The sequence below is a fragment of the Pimephales promelas genome, chromosome 18 (genome assembly GCF_988280905.1).
Source record: "Pimephales promelas chromosome 18, fPimPro1.hap1.1, whole genome shotgun sequence".
Classification (NCBI taxonomy): Eukaryota; Metazoa; Chordata; class Actinopteri; order Cypriniformes; family Leuciscidae; genus Pimephales; species Pimephales promelas.
In genome coordinates this window covers 354,524-372,878 of record NC_142786.1, presented here as the reverse complement: position 1 = coordinate 372,878, position 18,355 = coordinate 354,524, and the positions used below count along the sequence as shown (strand labels likewise).

General features: G+C 41.4%; 1 protein-coding gene across 7 annotated transcripts in view; it reads right to left on the bottom strand.

Annotated features, from left to right (window-relative positions):
• The window catches only part of syngap1a (synaptic Ras GTPase activating protein 1a), a 41,557-nt gene that overhangs the window by 12,616 nt on the left and 10,586 nt on the right, over positions 1-18,355 (bottom strand). For 4 of the 7 annotated variants that reach the window (XM_089123281.1, XM_089123282.1, XM_089123283.1 and 1 more), the window contains exons 3-8: positions 17,948-18,053; positions 4,338-4,432; positions 3,120-3,241; positions 2,796-2,949; positions 1,653-1,751; positions 124-363 (exon numbers count right to left, since the gene is read on the bottom strand). In XM_089123281.1, the coding sequence (XP_088979407.1) occupies positions 124-363; positions 1,653-1,751; positions 2,796-2,949; positions 3,120-3,241; positions 4,338-4,432; positions 17,948-18,053 (816 nt within the window). Of the gene's footprint in view, positions 1-123; positions 364-1,652; positions 1,752-2,795; positions 2,950-3,119; positions 3,242-4,337; positions 4,433-5,980; positions 6,002-6,159; positions 6,302-15,419; positions 16,148-17,947; positions 18,054-18,355 lie in introns of those variants that run through there. The other 3 variants (XM_089123285.1, XM_089123287.1, XM_089123288.1) reach the window with 3 other exon arrangements.

The following is an 18,355-nucleotide window of genomic DNA, read 5'->3' as shown; positions in this document are numbered from 1 at the left end:
AATTGTGTTCAGTGTTTGTTCTCTAAAAGCTTCATCTGTCCTATAAAGGCGTCAGATGGTAGAATGAGTACGGATCTGAGCCTCTGGGTCAGAGGTCAGTGTAGCACACACACACACACACACCTTCCGCCTCTTCTTGTCGGTCTCCTTGTACAGGTGCAGTCTCAGGCTCCGGATGGCCGGCAGGTTGTTGAACTCGAAGTGTTCGCCCCAGAACACGGTGTCGGTGCGCGGTTTGCTAGTGGTGCGCGCGTACAGCATGTCGTCCAGACACAGCTCGCAGTAGTAGCGCTTCTTAGCCGGCAGGTCGCGCGCCTCGATGATCCATAGCTTCAGCACGTTATCCACACGGCGGCTGTTATCCTGCACACACACACACGATGAGCAGCTATGAAACATCTGATACTGTCTGGTGTTCGCATCGCAGGAACAAAGAACGATTTTAGCTCTAGTTTAACTAATTTACTCCTCCAGAGTCAGTCTAAACCCACAATAGCCGCGTTTCCATTACCCTTCAATTTGCGCACATTGAAATTGCGAAATGAAAATACACTCAATGGAAACACGTCAATTTTGCAAAAACTCCCGTTTATCGCAAAAAAGTTTTTACGCTCGCATGAGGAGGTTTTTCAGGCAATTCGAAAAAGGATTTTTTCGCAAAACTGCGAAAATGGAAACGGATTTTGCTCATTTACAGTCACCTGACTTAGAAGACGGAGTGTGTTTTAGGTCCGTGTCCGCAAATAATAATAATAATTATCATCATTAGCCTATTATAACATTTATTAGCCGGCAATGCCATCAAGACATCAAAGCACAGAAATAAGGGAGAAACACCAGGAACTCCGTGTCTTTCCCTGCTATTAATGCTTGGATAACACACCACGTCTCCTTCCATAAATAATAATAATAATGTCTAGTGGTCAACCTGGCTGTGGAATAAGTTATAAACCTACCAAAGTCCGTTGATTTTTGGAATGACTTGTCGCGAGAGGAAAAAAAGACGTTTAACATCAGTTAATGGAAACACCGTCATTTCGCAATAGTTTTTTTTCGAAATTTGGAAAATATCGCAAAAGTTTTGCGCAAATCTGTAATGGAAACGCGCCTAGTGACGTTAGTGTTCTCTGATTGGCTGAAGGCACGCCAAACACCAGCACCCGCCATTTTTAAAAAAGCACAATGATTATAGCCTATATATTTACTAACTCTACAGAAACTAACTCTACGAACATGGAAAACTAACAGTTCCCATTGGAACGTTTTCCTGTTTGCGTTCGCAGCGCTAATAACTCTCAAGAGATTAAAGCCGAATGACTTAAAGATCAAGAGCTCCATCTATCAATGTTTTCCATGTTTGTAGAGTTAGTTTCTGGGGTAAATATATAAGCTATAATCTGTGTGCTTTTTAATAATGGCGGGTGCCGGTGTTCGGCCAATCAGAGAACACTAACGCCACGGCTAGTTCCTCTAGCGCTGGCTTAGAGCGACTCTGGAGGAGGAAACGAGTTCCTCCAAAAGGAGTTCCCAGAACTATATTCATTAGTTCCTGCGGTGTGAACACGCCTAAACCCGGTTTCTTCCGCTAATAGTTGAAGACAGAAGCATGAAGCGGTTCCCCGAAGCGAAGCCCGCGTGAAGCGCTGCGGTACCTTGTTGGGTTTGATGGCCCGCTGCAGGTTCTCGATCCATTTGTCCCTCTCGGCGGCGGAGCGACACGCGAAACACTTGGTGCCGGACGCCGTCGTCACCTGGAGCACAGAGAGTTAGTGTTTTTTTCATTTCCTTTTCCTCTTCAGAACATGGTCATTGATAACAGAGCATATTTAAACAAAAAATAATAAAAACAAAATCTCAGCATGTTCAAAAGAGAAGAAAAAAGAATATAGAAAAAAAAAGGAGAAGGAAGAAGCTGAAATTTGAAACGGCTACTGTTTTCTCTTTACAAAATATCATAATTTATCCTTTTTGAGAGATAAAACAAAACAAACAAAAAAAACGTAATCATTTGCAGTACATTTTATCTAAAAATAAGTAACACAATACAATTATAACGTGAAAAAGAAAAACAAAAATAATAAATATAAAAAAAACACAAAATGTAATACTGACAATAATATGAATATTAACGGAATGGCAAGAAACAGACTGTATTAGTGTGTGTGTGTGAGTGTGTGAGCCAGGGATTCTCGTAATCAAATAACCTGTTTCAAGGAAAAAGTCTGATTGTCATCAATAAAAAATTCTTAAAATAAAACATGATTGAAATAAATAAAGATCAATTCAATAAAAAATGAACAAAAATAAATACAATTTGATGTAATAAATAGTAAGTAAATAAACAAAAACATTTATTTAAAATAAAATCAATAAATTATATAAAATATAAATGTACTGATTCTGTCATGAGAAACGGATGTGTGTCGGTTTATTCGGTCTTAAAGTGACGGCGCCTAATATTCCCGCAGTCGTCTGTGTCGTTAATGTCCATAAAACAACAAAATACAGCTTTAACAAATATGAAACTATATTTAATTCTACAGTGAACAAAAAGTGTTATTTTACATTTAGGATTTATAATTCATTTCTGCACCTGAATACTTCTGTTAAACTGTTATTTAGTTCATCTCTGCTTGTAATTTGTTCTTATTTTATTACTGAGTGTTCACTTGTGTTTAATAATGCTTGAACTGTATCAGCAGTTTTTGATGTGCTATCCAAGAACCTCAAGTGAGCTTTGAGTAATAAATGAAAAGCAAAGTCCCCCGCGCGCACACACACACACACACACACACCTCGAAGCAGTACTCCTGGCCGAGGATGCTGGAGTGCACGGGCTTGATGACGGCGTCCTCGTCCAGCGTGAGGTCCAGCGCCTCGGCCGCGCTGCTGGGAGACAGCAGAGACTCGTGCGAGTGCGACTCCTTAAAGCTCTGCATGAGGCGTGTCCTGCACACACACACACACACACACACACAAACATTCATTTAGCAAAAAATGAAGCAAAAAATATCTCAGGTTGACAGACAGTTTTCTATACGTGCTGTGACTCACTGAAGAACAATGAGAGTGTGAGTCACTGTATCTGCTGCAGTGTGTGTGTGTGTGTGTGTGTATACCTCTCCTGGTCAGCACTGCGAAATCGTGGGAGGATCATGTGGCGAAAGCTTCCTGTGCGGTCGAGTTTGGGTTGACTCTTTGCTCGTTTAATTGACCCTTTCAGACGACGACTTAGAAAACTCTGCGAACACAAACACACACTCATTTTCATGCTGTTATTGTAGTGTGTGATGGTGGAGGATCTCCACTAGAGGGCGACATGAGCCAGAGATGAGGTTCCCGCACCGTGAGTCACTGCAGATGCTGCCCACGCGACGCTGCATGTGTGTGTGTGTGTGTGTGTGTGTGTGTGTGACTCAAACATCAGCTCAGAGCACTTTTAGCACACGCTTAAACTCTTATTATAGTCAGCATGAAATGGAGCTCAAAACTGACTTTCATAGCTAACAAAATATAATCTGAGACGTTCTAAAAATATTCTTTCTGAACGTTTCTCTTGGTTATGTGAACGTTAAAGAAATTGTTTCATTCATCAATTCTTCATTACTTTTTAATGCTCTCTAAATGTTCTGAAACAAATATAAACAATACAAATGTTAGATTAAAATGTTAGATGAGCATGAGCTCATGTCATTGGTCCGAGGCGTTGCCGTGACGACGCTTCTGATCTCAGGAACGTCCTGACACTGACCTCACACTGACACGAGCTCGAATTAAACACCAACTCAATAATCTGCCCTCAGGTTTGACACTATAGTCTCCCGGAGAACAGGGAACGTTCCACCAAAGTTATGAACAAACGTTCTTTCAGTAACGTTAATAGAACTTTCCTTCAATGTTATCTGGTCTTTAATAATGTTCTCAAAACATTAACAAATTATGTTATTTCTACATCACTCATGGAAATCTTACACATACTCTCTCTCTCTCTCTCTCTCTCTCTCTCTCTCTCTCTCTCTCTCTCACACACACTCAACTTTGAACGAATGTTCTATTAATGTTACCGAAAGAACGTTTGTTCTCAACTTTGAGAGAATGTCCCCTGTTCTCCGGGAATGTCCTTCAGTGTTATTGGGAGTGGAGAAAATCCTTACACAATCCTGGATTAAATATGCAAATGAAGTGCCTGAGATGATAAATGGACGACTCTCACTCAATTAAACACACAGCAAAATGAGGTCATGTGACGGTATGTAGAACAACACTACTGTATATGCAGTGCACGAGCTGTCCAGTCAGAACGCTTCGAGAGGGAGAGGGGGCGTGTCTGTACTCACGGGCTGTCGGAATGGCTGAGTAGGGGCAGTGGGCGGAGTTTCCATGCTTCTCTGCCGCGACGTGGCAAAGCTCTTCCTGCGAGCACGAGCGTGCTCTAAAACACACACACACACACACAGGAGAGAGAGAGAGAGAGAGAGGATTACTTACTTACGGTGTCCACAGAAATCCACAACATACGTGAATACTAGCGTTATTTCGTTAACAAAAACTTACGAAAAAAAAAGAGTTTTCATTATTAAAAACTCTCAGTGAGGACGGAAGACAAAACGGAGAGACAGATGTGTTTTCAAACGAAGCGTGTTTGTGTGGACATGGCCTAAAAAGATGACTTTAAAAAACTTTACCAAAATAAAATGTTCGTTTAAGTCCCTGTAAAGGCAATTTTACAAAAAAGTTCTAAACACATTATAAATGTTGCATATGTGTTGCTAAAACATATTACAAAGTCTGTGAACTGTGAAGTACTGAAATGTGCCGTTAGACCGTTAAACAGTTTTTCACCATTGCAATTTTGCGGATTGTTTGGGCGGGGCTAAAACAGGGCTCGAGCTCGATGAGCTCATGGACACGCCCCTATTTGATGACGCACAGAGTCCGATCTCTCCCCTTACACACAATAACACTCCCCGAGCACATTCGCATTCGCCGCTCAATCGCGAGTGACTATCAGTACTATTAGTTACTACAGCTGAGCCTACAGTTTGACACAGAAATGCATGGGCTACTACCTGAATGCGATCATGTACAAAACAGATCGGTATCTTCATTTAAATTCCCTAAAAACGATCACATCAAGAAGAGGTTTTTAGAGAGCCAACCTTGATGAAGAGCTGAGGATCGCCGTCAACACCCGCCTCGGTAGTGATCATTTTACACTGGATAGTTTTATAAACTTTCCTCAGAGACAACTATTCACTGATGATCCGCTGTTACTGGTGAACGGGGCCGAAACGACTATCTCCCGCCTCAGCGTTCATCCTCCCGTCGCGATTCGAAAGCAGTTTCACCTAATATCACCGTCGACCGCTTTCCCGCGAGTGGGCGTGGTTTCAGCGCAGCCAGCGGACACGCCCCCAGCGTTTGAGAGCAGAGATAACTGCTGATTTTTTCATGATTTCGATAGCTTATTTTATGTACTTGCCGACTTTTTTATCATTCAAATTTGGCTGGGTGGCTAATTACACATTTTTCTGTGGTGTGACAAACTCAGAACACATACTTAATTTTGACTTTACAGGGACTTTAATAAAAAAGAGGGCATAAGAAATATTATAGTGTTTTTTATCAAGCGACTTCATATTTGCGGGTGCCAGATGAGTTTAAATCCCCCTGGTGTTTTATGGTGTGATCTGGCGTCAGCACTTATGATCTGAAACACACACACACACACACTCGCGAGCTAGAGTTTATCAGTGTGTTCTTCACGAGATGCCATCAAACCTCTGTAATAAATCTCAACATGATCTCCACTGTATTATTTGTGATTTTAGTTGCTGAATAAATGGACTTCTCTCACACATACACACAAACTCACACACACACACACACACTCGGCTGTGTCTCTCTAGGCTGTTGTCAGTGTTTTGTCTTGTTTTGTGGTGATTCATCCCTCAGGACACCAAACCTTTACAGAACTTACATTCCTAGTGCTATAAATACACTGAGCCTCCATCTCTCTCTCTCTCTCTCTTCAGTCCCACACGTTCATGCGCTCTCAGTATAATCACAGCAGAAATGAAGCCAGAGGGTTCACAGACGAGGTTTGATTACTTCGCTCTCCATCTACTTTCGAGATCTCCATTTAGACGTTAGCAATACCTGGAGTTTCAGTGCGCTGGCGTTCACACACTCGTCTCGGAGGGGGATCGTGACTCTCTAAGAACTCGACCTGCGTCTGTCATGGACACTCAGTGACTGATCAGACAACAGGACATCGGTCTTCACACATGAAGCTGCGTCCACACAATCAGTTAGACCCCGCCCACCCATATAGTCTCCGCCCACCCATACAATCTATGCCTGAGTCAAGTCAGCTTCATTTAAACAGCACTTTTAACAATGTAGATAGTTTCACAGCAGCTTTACAGTGATAATAGGAAATTAAAGTGACAGAGATGGTTTTGTGTTTACAGCAGATCTTGAATAAAGTTATTGTCCAGCTAAAGTTAGTTTTGATTGATTCACTACCGTTGCAAAGATCATTAATTATCTGCCGCTTACACGACACAAAACTGAAAACTTTTTAATGCGTTATTGCCGTTCATTTGTACTACAAATTTGGTGGCCCTTACACACAGCCTCCGCCCACTCACATAATCTCCGCCCCCCTCTCACAGGGTCTCCACCTACCCATAGCCTCCGCCCACATATATATTATCTCTGCCTATTTACATAGTCTCTGCCCACTCATATAGTCTCCGCCCACTCATATAATCTCTGCCTATTTACATAGTCTCTGCCCACTCATATAATGTTCGCCCACTCATATAATCTCTGCCCATTCAGTCTCCGCCCACACATATAGTCTCCGCCCACTCATATAATCTCTGCCTATTTACATAGTCTCTGCCCACTCATATTATCTCTGCCTATTTACATAGTCTCCGCCCACTCATATTATCTCTGCCTATTTACATAGTCTCCGCCCACTCATATTATCTCTGCCTATTTACATAGTCTCCGCCCACTCATATTATCTCTGCCTATTTACATAGTCTCTGCCCACTCATATAATGTTTGCCCACTCAAATAATCTCCGCCCATTCACAGTCTCCGCCCACACATATAGTCTCCAAACACTCATATCATATCCGGCCACTCATATAATCTTCGCTCATTCACATACTCTCCGCCCACCCTTATGGCCTCCGCCCACTCATATAATCTTCACCCATTCACATAGTCTCCGCCCACCCATATGGCCTCCGCCCACTCACATAATCTCCGCCCCCTCTCACAGGGTCTCCACCTACCCATAGTCTCTGCCCACTCATATAGCCTCTGCCCATTTATATAATCTGCGCCCACTCAAATAATCTCCGCCCATTCACAGTCTCCACCCACACATTTAGTCTCCAAACACTCATATAATATCCGGCCACTCATATAATCTTCGCCCATTCACATGGTCTCCACTGACCCATTAAGCCTCCGCCCACTCATATGATATCCGCCCATTCACATAGTCTCCGCCCACACTTATGGCCTCCGCCCACTCATATAATCTTCGCCCATTCACATAGTCTCCACCGACCCATTAAGCCTCCGCCCACTCATATGATATCCACCCATTCACATAGGCTCCACCCACCCTTATGGCCTCCGCCCACTCATATAATCTTCGCCCATTCACATTGTCTCCACCGACCCATTAAGCCTCCGCCCACTCATATGATATCAGCCCATTCACATAGTCTCCGCCCACCCTTATGGCCTCCACCCACTTATGTAATCTCCACCTATTCACATATTCTCCGCCCACTTAAATAATCTTTATATATAACTATATAACCAGCCTAGCAACTGCATAGCAACACCCTGACCACCATTCCAGCATCACGGCAGTGAGTCGAACAGCATTTTCCGCTCAACACAGAGACACAGCAGGGATTGTGTGTGACGCCACTCGATGTCTTAGATCAGATGTTGGATCAGGACAGCCTTTCATTTATCGTCACTTCCTCCTCTGACGGGGATCTTGCTGGATTAAGAGATTTGTGTGGCAGGAATAGTGTTGGGAATATCAGTCACGCTCCGCTGTGTGATCTACAAACACGAGTTAATCATCAGCGTCTGATCTCATTCCAGCCGGCATCCATTACACTAATAATACAAACAGCAGATCACGGCAGATGCTTGAGAAGGAATACAGCCGAAACATCAGACATCACAGTCAGGAATATGAGGACTCTAAACATCTTACTCAATCCACACTCGCAGAAAAATCATTTTCCTAATGTTTCCCTTAAAACTCATCTTTGATCACCAAAATTGCATCATTAAAAAAAAACTCATTTCTTAAAACATCTTGAATGTAACTCGACACCCTTGCCTTGTTTAGTGGTTCTATGAATATGCTAATGAGCCCCGCCCCCGCCTCACTCAGCTCAGAGATCCACAGTTTGACGATCACATGTTGATCTGATTGATCTGGCGTCCTTAAAAAGCCTAAACACTGGGTTGTTGCCAGGGTGTTGCTAAGCAGTTGCTACGGTGCAGCGTCTATGGGATTTTTTTCAGGTGGAAGTGTAGTAATAGTAACACTTATTGTTGGAGGTTTAGTACTAGTGATGCTTAACTTAGTAATCAGCACTAATAAACTCTGAAGTTTCCGCTCACACTCTCTTATTCCTTCTGTTTCTTGAAGTTTTGTTCTGAATCCGAGGTCTTTGTTTAGTCGTCATGGAAACTGCCTCCGTTTAAGCAAAAAATACACACGGATCTCAGCACATGCAAAGCACACACAACCGCACACGGCAGCTTCACGCAAACAACGGCGGAAAGACTTTAATTAGTCATAAAATCACGGATTGTAAATTACACTTTCAATTTGTCCGAGTGCGATCAGGTCGCGCACGAAACACACACACACACACAAACACACCCACACACACACTGAACGCCATTCTAGATGTTAATGCAATGTCAGGCTGAAGTGTGTGAGTGTGTGTGTGTGTGTGGGTGGGAATCGCTGAAAGCGTCGCTGATACATCACACACACACACACACACAGATCTGATGCTTGAGGAAGGGTCTCTGTGTGGGCGGGATTGAGCAGAAACATCTCCGCGCACAGAAAACATCCCTCACGCTCTCAGAACATTAGCCTCAGTCCATGTGTTCAACTCACAAACATCATCAACAAACACAGCCATTAAACGCAATCATTATCACTCACCCTCACCCCCAAATATGAGCTCTTGTGCTGTTTCCATGCACGCTTATTAACGTTAGCCAAAACTAAAACTAAATAAAAATATTAGATGAAAATGTAAACATTGCCTTGGCCACTAATATCTGTAATAAGTTTAAGTTAAAGCGCTAAAATTAATTGGACAATGGAAGTAAATAAAAACAAAAAACTTGCTGCTGCTCATCAACTTATCAAACGTAAATAATACTATAAAATAATATTAAAAATGAAAAAAGGAACAGCAAAATGGCTAAAAATTAAACCAAAATGAAGACTGAAAATATATAAATTAAAGTTAATTTGAAATATTAATATAAACTCTAATTGACAATAAATAATTCTAAAATAACACTGTTTGCATGGAGCACTTAATAATTTTTGATCATAAAAATACTTTGTTAAACTTTACTTGAAGCCAGTAAATATTTCATTAATTATGCCTCGTAATGCAGGTTTTGTATGAATAATTGTAACCACAGTTGTCAAGACAACTTTCTGAACGTTTGGTAATAGATAAGACTATATTGATATGTTTGGTATTGGCGGAATACATCTGCTACACTGCTGCTGCTGTTACTGTTATTGCTGCTGCTGTTACTGTTATTGCTGCTGCTGTTACCGTTATTGCTGCTGCTGTTACTGTTATTGCTGCTGCTGTTACTGTTATTGCTGCTGCTGTTACTGTTATTGCTGCTGCTGTTACTGTTATTGCTGCTGCTGTTACTGTTATTGCTGCTGCTGTTACTGTTATTGCTGCTGCTGTTACCGTTATTGCTGCTGCTGTTACTGTTATTGCTGCTGCCGTTACTGTTATTGCTGCTGCTGTTACCGTTATTGCTGCTGCTGTTACTGTTATTGCTGCTGCTGTTACTGTTATTGCTGCTGCTGTTACCGTTATTGCTGCTGCTGTTACTGTTATTGCTGCTGCTGTTACCGTTATTGCTGCTGCTGTTACCGTTATTGCTGCTGCTGTTACTGTTATTGCTGCTGCTGTTACTGTTATTGCTGCTGCTGTTACTGTTATTGCTGCTGCTGTTACTGTTATTGCTGCTGCTGTTACTGTTATTGCTGCTGCTGTTACTGTTATTGCTGCTGCTGTTACCGTTATTGCTGCTGCTGTTACTGTTATTGCTGCTGCTGTTACTGTTATTGCTGCTGCCGTTACTGTTATTGCTGCTGCCGTTACTGTTATTGCGGCTGCTGTTACTGTTATTGCTGCTGCTGTTACTGTTATTGCTGCTGCTGTTACCGTTATTGCTGCTGCTGTTACTGTTATTGCTGCTGCTGTTACCGTTATTGCTGCTGCTGTTACCGTTATTGCTGCTGCTGTTACTGTTATTGCTGCTGCCGTTACTGTTATTGCTGCTGCTGTTACCGTTATTGCTGCTGCTGTTACTGTTATTGCTTCTGCTGTTACCGTTATTGCTGCTGCTGTTACTATTATTGCTGCTGCTGTTACTGTTATTGCTGCTGCCGTTACTGTTATTGCTGCTGCTGTTACTGTTATTGCTGCTGCCGTTACTGTTATTGCTGCTGCTGTTACCGTTATTGCTGCTGCTGTTACCGTTATTGCTGCTGCCGTTACTGTTATTGCTGCTGCTGTTACCGTTATTGCTGTTACTGTTATTGCTGCTGCAGTTACTGTTATTGCTGCTGCTGTTACTGTTATTGCTGCTGCTGTTACTGTTATTGCTGCTGCTGTTACTGTTATTGCTGCTGCTGTTACTGTTATTGCTGCTGCTGTTACCGTTATTGCTGCTGCTGTTACTGTTATTGCTGCTGCTGTTACTGTTATTGCTGCTGCCGTTACTGTTATTGCTGTTACTGTTCCTGTTATTGCTGCTGCTGTTACTGTTATTGCTGCTGCTGTTACTGTTATTGCTGCTGCTGTTACTGTTATTGCTGCTGCTGTTACTGTTATTGCTGCTGCTGTTACTGTTATTGCTGCTGCTGTTACCGTTATTGCTGCTGCTGTTACTGTTATTGCTGCTGCCGTTACTGTTATTGCTGCTGCTGTTACCGTTATTGCTGCTGCTGTTACTGTTATTGCTGCTGCTGTTACTGTTATTGCTGCTGCTGTTACTGTTATTGCTGCTGCTGTTACCGTTATTGCTGCTGCTGTTACCGTTATTGCTGCTGCTGTTACTGTTATTGCTGCTGCTGTTACTGTTATTGCTGCTGCTGTTACTGTTATTGCTGCTGCTGTTACTGTTATTGCTGCTGCTGTTACTGTTATTGCTGCTGCTGTTACTGTTATTGCTGCTGCTGTTACCGTTATTGCTGCTGCTGTTACCGTTATTGCTGCTGCCGTTACTGTTATTGCTGCTGCTGTTACCGTTATTGCTGCTGCTGTTACTGTTATTGCTGCTGCTGTTACCGTTATTGCTGCTGCTGTTACTGTTATTGCTGCTGCCGTTACTGTTATTGCTGCTGTTGTTACTGTTATTGCTGCTGCTGTTACTGTTATTGCTGCTGCTGTTACCGTTATTGCTGCTGCTGTTACTATTATTGCTGCTGCTGTTACTGTTATTGCTGCTGCTGTTACTGTTATTGCTGCTGCTGTTACTGTTATTGCTGCTGCCGTTACTGTTATTGCTGCTGCTGTTACCGTTATTGCTGCTGCTGTTACCGTTATTGCTGCTGCTGTTACCGTTATTGCTGCTGCTGTTACTGTTATTGCTGCTGCTGTTACCGTTATTGCTGTTACTGTAATTGCTGCTGCTGTTACTGTTATTGCTGCTGCTGTTACCGTTATTGCTGCTGCTGTTACCGTTATTGCTGTTACTGTAATTGCTGCTGCTGTTACTGTTATTACTGCTGCTGTTACTGTTATTGCTGCTGCTGTTACCGTTATTGCTGCTGCTGTTACCGTTATTGCTGTTACTGTAATTGCTGCTGCTGTTGCTGTTATTGCTGCTGCTGTTACTGTTATTGCTGCTGCTGTTACTGTTATTGCTGCTGCCGTTACTGTTATTGCTGCTGCCGTTACTGTTATTGCTGCTGATGTTACTGTTATTGCTGCTGCCGTTACTGTTATTGCTGCTGCCGTTACTGTTATTGCTGCTGCCGTTACTGTTATTGCTGCTGCCGTTACTGTTATTGCTGCTGCCGTTACTGTTATTGCTGCTGCCGTTACCGTTATTGCTGCTGCCGTTACCGTTATTGCTGCTGATGTTACTGTTATTGCTGCTGCTGTTACTGTTATTGCTGCTGCTGTTACTGTTATTGCTGCTGCTGTTACTATTATTGCTGCTGCTGTTACTATTATTGCTGCTGCTGTTACTATTATTGCTGCTGCCGTTACTGTTATTGCTGTTGCTGTTACTGTTATTGCTGCTGCCGTTACTGTTACTGTTATTGCTGCTGCTGTTAACTTCTAAAATAAACTTCTAATAAACTTCTAAATAAAATTCTAATAAATTTCTTTTCCACTGAATACAGAAAGACATGAACATCTTGCCTGGCATTGGGGTGAGTAAACTATCAGGAAATTTTCCTTTTGAGGTGACCTACTCCTTTAAGGACCTATTAGCCTGTGTCTCCTACGGAGTCACATGACAGGATTTTGTATTTATAATGCATTATAGCACCTATTTCACTGTTACATCTTTGGAAAGTATAATAAATTAAAACACATTACAAACACCCAATGTCATTTCAAATGTAACAAGGAATCTGCAAATATATTGTAATGCATTTTTTATTATAATGCATATTAACTAGAATTATTTATGAAGAGAAATAATGCATTCATGAATAGCTTTATAATGCATTAGACAAAGGTTTTAAGTAAAGTGTTTCCAATTGTTTTAATTAAAATAGGCTACTTTGAATTCTGAAGTGTTCAGAAGTCATACGACGATGCTTTGTGGGCATTTATGCAGTTGTCAGATGCTTTTATCTAAAGTGACTTGCATTGCTTTCAGTCCATATATATGGTGTATAATGTATTATCATGCATTCCCTGGATATCAAACCCACGACCATGGCAAATTATAAGTGGTTACTTAATTTCCCACAAAGCATCAGAAGTATATGACTGTTGTTACGCTGCTGTTTGAAATATGAAAACAGAATGTGTATTTCTGGTGAACCCTTTTAGCTGAAAGCCAGTAAAGATCATATATGAATAATATATCAGACATCTGTGGAGATCACATCACATCACATCCTTCTCTGCAGAATCAACCTGAACCTAAATATAGACATTCTGGGTTAAAACGGTTTCATTACCTGTATCATTTACTGTACATGTGTGCCAGTGACTCCGCCGGCTGGGAAAGGACCAGACGCTGGTTTGAAACACCCGAAGAAACTATCACAGCATGCAGCACTTTTTTGCATGATATATACTTCTATTTTTACACTGTAGGAATTCAGTTTAATGCATTACTTTATATACTTTGCAGTAAATTTAATTATTTGCATTATACAGTATATTTTATATTTTTGCACACAATAGGAATTTAGTTTAATGCACTATACATTTTGCCGTACTTTTAATTCTTTGCATTGTACAGTATATTATATATTTTTTACACAACTATAATTCAATTTAATGCATTATATACTTTGCAGTGAATTTCATTGTTTGCATTATATTTTTGCATTACAAGAATTTGATTTATTGCATTATATATACACTGTGCAGTGAATTTAATTATTTGCATTATATATTTTATTTTTATTTTATTTTTTGCACTATAAGAATTAAATTAAACACAAGATAGATGTACTTTGCAGTGAATTTAATTCTTTGTTTAATAATTTTGCATTATAAGAATTCAACTTAATGCATCAAATACTTTGCACTAAATTTAATTATTTGCATAATTTATATATATATATATATATATATATATGAATTATATTTTGTGCACAATAAGAATTACATTTAATGCATTATAGCTATATTCTGCACTAAATTCATAATAGAAACATGGCATAAAAAGGCAAAGACTGAGAGAAATGAACTCTGATATCACCGATCTGATCAAATGATGCGTTCACTGATGTACTAAACACACACTATGCAGCTCAGATATCACACACACACACACACACACACCGAATCAATGAGACGAGCAGCTGCAGTCAGTCTATATCACTCCGGCCTGAGATCAAAGATAAACCCTAATCTGAATTTAATATAGCAATAAAAATGATGCGATTTAGACACTAAATCCTCCAGAAACTCAGGCTCCCCTTTTAAAGCCACTGTTTTCTTTCTCATCTTGTTTGCATGAAGTTCAACTTTCTGATGTTCTCAACAGTCAATTCCACAATCCCTCACAGGAGACCGACGCTTACGAAGAACGAGTGAACAGCAGCTTGAGTGATTGCTCAGATCACGTGTTTTTCATGCCAGAGTTTGCTTCAGTTTTCCAGGTGATGCAACACTTTCACCCGCCCAGACTGACCCGAACGCCCTAGCAACCGCAGAGCAGCGACCTGGCAACCAATCACAATCATGCCAATGAGTTTCTGCAGTGCAAACGTCACTCACAATACCTATTTACGTAAAGTGCCCCTAATATGCTGTTTTGAATATTTCATGTGGCGTGTAGAGCTTTTTGTGAACTAAACGAGTCGTAATTCAGTCTATGCTCCTATTGATCCTGTGTAGGTTTGTACCTCATTTGCATAATGCCCACCTCTGGTTCTGATTGGCTGAGCAGCATCTCTTAGCCCCGCCCTCAAACACTAGTGTATCTGAGACTGGAAGAGTTCGGTTCGTGTTGTTCGCTGTTTTCTGAGACTGATACGGTAAAACCCACGCTGAGATTCAGATAATGAGCGTTTGGTGTCTGACCAATCAGGAGCAGAGCAGCTCTGAGAGAGGCGGAGCTTAGAGAGACTGAATCTTCAAACGAAGCGTTTCAGACACGGAGAGAAAGAGCTGAAGCTGCAGTGGAGATTATGAGGAAATTCGTGTTTTTGACCTTGAATGATGTAAAACTATTGTAGTAGACGCCAAACCAACATTACAATATTTAAAATAGCACTTTAAATATATGCGCAAGAAAACACATTCTTCCGTATTTAAGCCCAATGCGGAAAATGTCAAAACAAATAAAACGGAAAACATCATTTGCTTTGATATACTTCATGTTCAAGGACAAATTAGACTTAGTTTCCGAGTTTAAAGGTCCCTGCAGTGACTTACCGAAGAAGAGAGACAGGAGGCGTCAGGCCTCAGCGCTTCTGTCTGTCTCTCCTCAGTCTGTCTGTCTCTCCAGTCCAGCAACTTGCATTGAAAATCAGTCAAACTATCCCTCCCTCATCTGTCATTCTCACTGTCCTCAGATCAGTTCAGTCTCGCAGGACAATCACTGTCTAATTCTGTCAGACATGAAGAGTCCTCCTCACAGGAGCCAGTGATGCAGGGAAGTTTGCAGCTTCTGTGGACATGTGCAGTGCTCTTCATCATCATCACCATCATCATCATCTTCATCACTGGCTTATTGAAAAGGCATTTCGTTCCCACATGAATATGCACATCATGAATATGCCATCATGCATAATTCGCGCAATTGGAGCTCCGCGTCATTCGGCGGGTGTTCCTGCGTCTTCAGTCCGGCTTTCGGTGCTCTCTCCTCGGCCTGCGCTCGCTCGAGTCTCCGCCGTTTCCAGGGTAACGCGTTTCTCATCGTTCGCTCCGCGGCGGGTTCGTAACCATGTCGCCGATGGTATTGATGCTCTTCATCCCGCTACTCCCGCACCATCTTCTTCATCGAAAATAAATGTGATATATTCAGCGCGACGGGTTTAGACGCACAGCGCGCGAGTCAGGAATGATCCTGCGTGGGCGGACCGCGCGCGCATCATCCTCATCATCTTCATCTTCATCTCACACTGGCAAAAGAAATCATGCAGCCCTACAGAGCGTGTCTGACAGACTGAAGCGGAGATCTGCTACTACCCCTACACATGCGCGTGCACACACACACACACACACACACACACACACACACACACACACACACACATTGCGCACTGTAAAAATCTGAACGTCATTAACACACAACCTTGATTCAGTAACATGAACATTAGAAACTTCGGGCGCGTTAACCGTCCGTCAGAAGCTCTTCATACAGATTCCCGCACATTAACTAATATTAAAATGAGAAACTTCACCAACATGTTCTTAGTCCGTATTAACTGAACGCGCTCGTCATACAGAGACCCGGGTTCGTCCGCACTGGACGAGATCGGTTAATCTTTAAATTGAGAAGAGTGTGTCAGAAGATATATTAGTGATATTACTGGGGCAATTAACAACACTAGATTCACTTAAACGGCTGTTCTTCTACATTCAGTGACTTAACACACATTTAAAGTCACCATGAAATCGTTTCACCTAACATGATCCATGCTGTCAGACGCATCCTGGAAATGCTTAGAATACTTCAAATAAGAATAATTTTTATTTATGTGTTTTTTTAAATCCATGAAAGGGCCACCAATATTGTGAATAACACACACCCGCCGCGCTATAAACGAGCTGAACGCGGGTCACACACACCCACTCAGAGCCCCGCGCTCACGATGGTTCAGTCCGGAATGAACCAACCGGCTCACCGTGGGGGAGCTGGCTAGTGGCACAACGACTTACAGTTTCCATGACAACACAAGCCTTCAATCTGTGGATGGCCGTCCTCCATATTAAATAAAAGCCAGAATAAAGCAAAAGGAAAAATAAAGAGAGAGAGAGTGAAAGATGGTCGGCCAAAGTGCTTTCGCTCCCCCGAGCCATCGGTTAACACACAGTTACAGCGATCTGTAATTATTGTCATGGTTACCAGCAGAAAAGTGTGTGTGTGTGTGTGTGTGTGATTTAGCTCCTGAAATACAATCACATGTATCAGTGTTCATCAAAGGCAGCATTCATAATCAGATGTGTGTGTGTCTGTGTGTGTGTGTGAGAGAGAGTTTTCTATAAATAAATATATATGTTTAAGTATGAATATAAATACAGTCGACTAAGGAATATGTAAATGCGGCACCAAGAGCTCCTGCTTTGGACGAACAGGCTTGTATTCACACATAAAACTTGTATATTTCTGTACATTTGGATACACACTGAAAGCATCTATATATATATATATATATATATATATATATATATACACCCCTTAATATATGAACGACTTGAAGCGCGAAGTTTACGAATCCTTTAACATTCATAGAATAACATAAATAATAAAAAATAATAATAAATTCACAGAATCTTGCGATGGATAGTATCTTAATGTTCACATCAAGAACAATAACTATAATCATAAAGGCATGCTATTCTTGTAAAATATTATGTGAAACAATAACTATAAAGTTTTAATAATTGCTCTAACTCTGAGAGAATAGTGAAGTTCACAGCGCACTTAAAAGTGGAACGGCACAGAGGAACGACATCGCTGGAATCACTTTCAGAAAAAATAAATAAATAAAGCGTCTCTCCAGTGTGTTCCTGTTTTTACCTGGAAGAAGGCGGAGCCTTAGAGCCACACCCACCTATTACATCATCATCACTGACCAATGGGAGTTCAGAGGTGTTTACCAGCCCAAGCGAACTCTTCATACTCCTGAAACGAACTACGCTTTGGCCTGGCTTTTTTTAAATGACTTCACACCAGTTCCTTCTGTGATTTCGCTAATATAGATATCATAACGGAATGTGTGTGTGTGTGTGTGTACCTGTCTCAGGATGGGGTCTGCTATCTGCAGGTACGCTGACGGTCCTGCGCAGCAGTTTGTGTCGGTGAGAGACGTGACGGTGATCATTCATCAGCAATGGATGAACCTGACAAAACAAACAAAAAAACACATTTATCATTTAACATCTCATCTACTGTATATATACTGTATATAAATGTACGCTAAAGTATGCTAAAGTTGCCTAAAAAGAGGAATAAAAAATCATAGTTTGGATATTGATCTTAATGCCTTAATTAGAAAAATGAGGAAAACTCCAACCTTTAAGGACACCAATTTTCTTTGTGAATGAATAATGTATTATAAATAAATGAATAAATAAATGTTTTTTCTTAAAATACAGGGTGCATAAGTCATGGCACCCCTATGTTAAATTCCCATAGAGTCAGG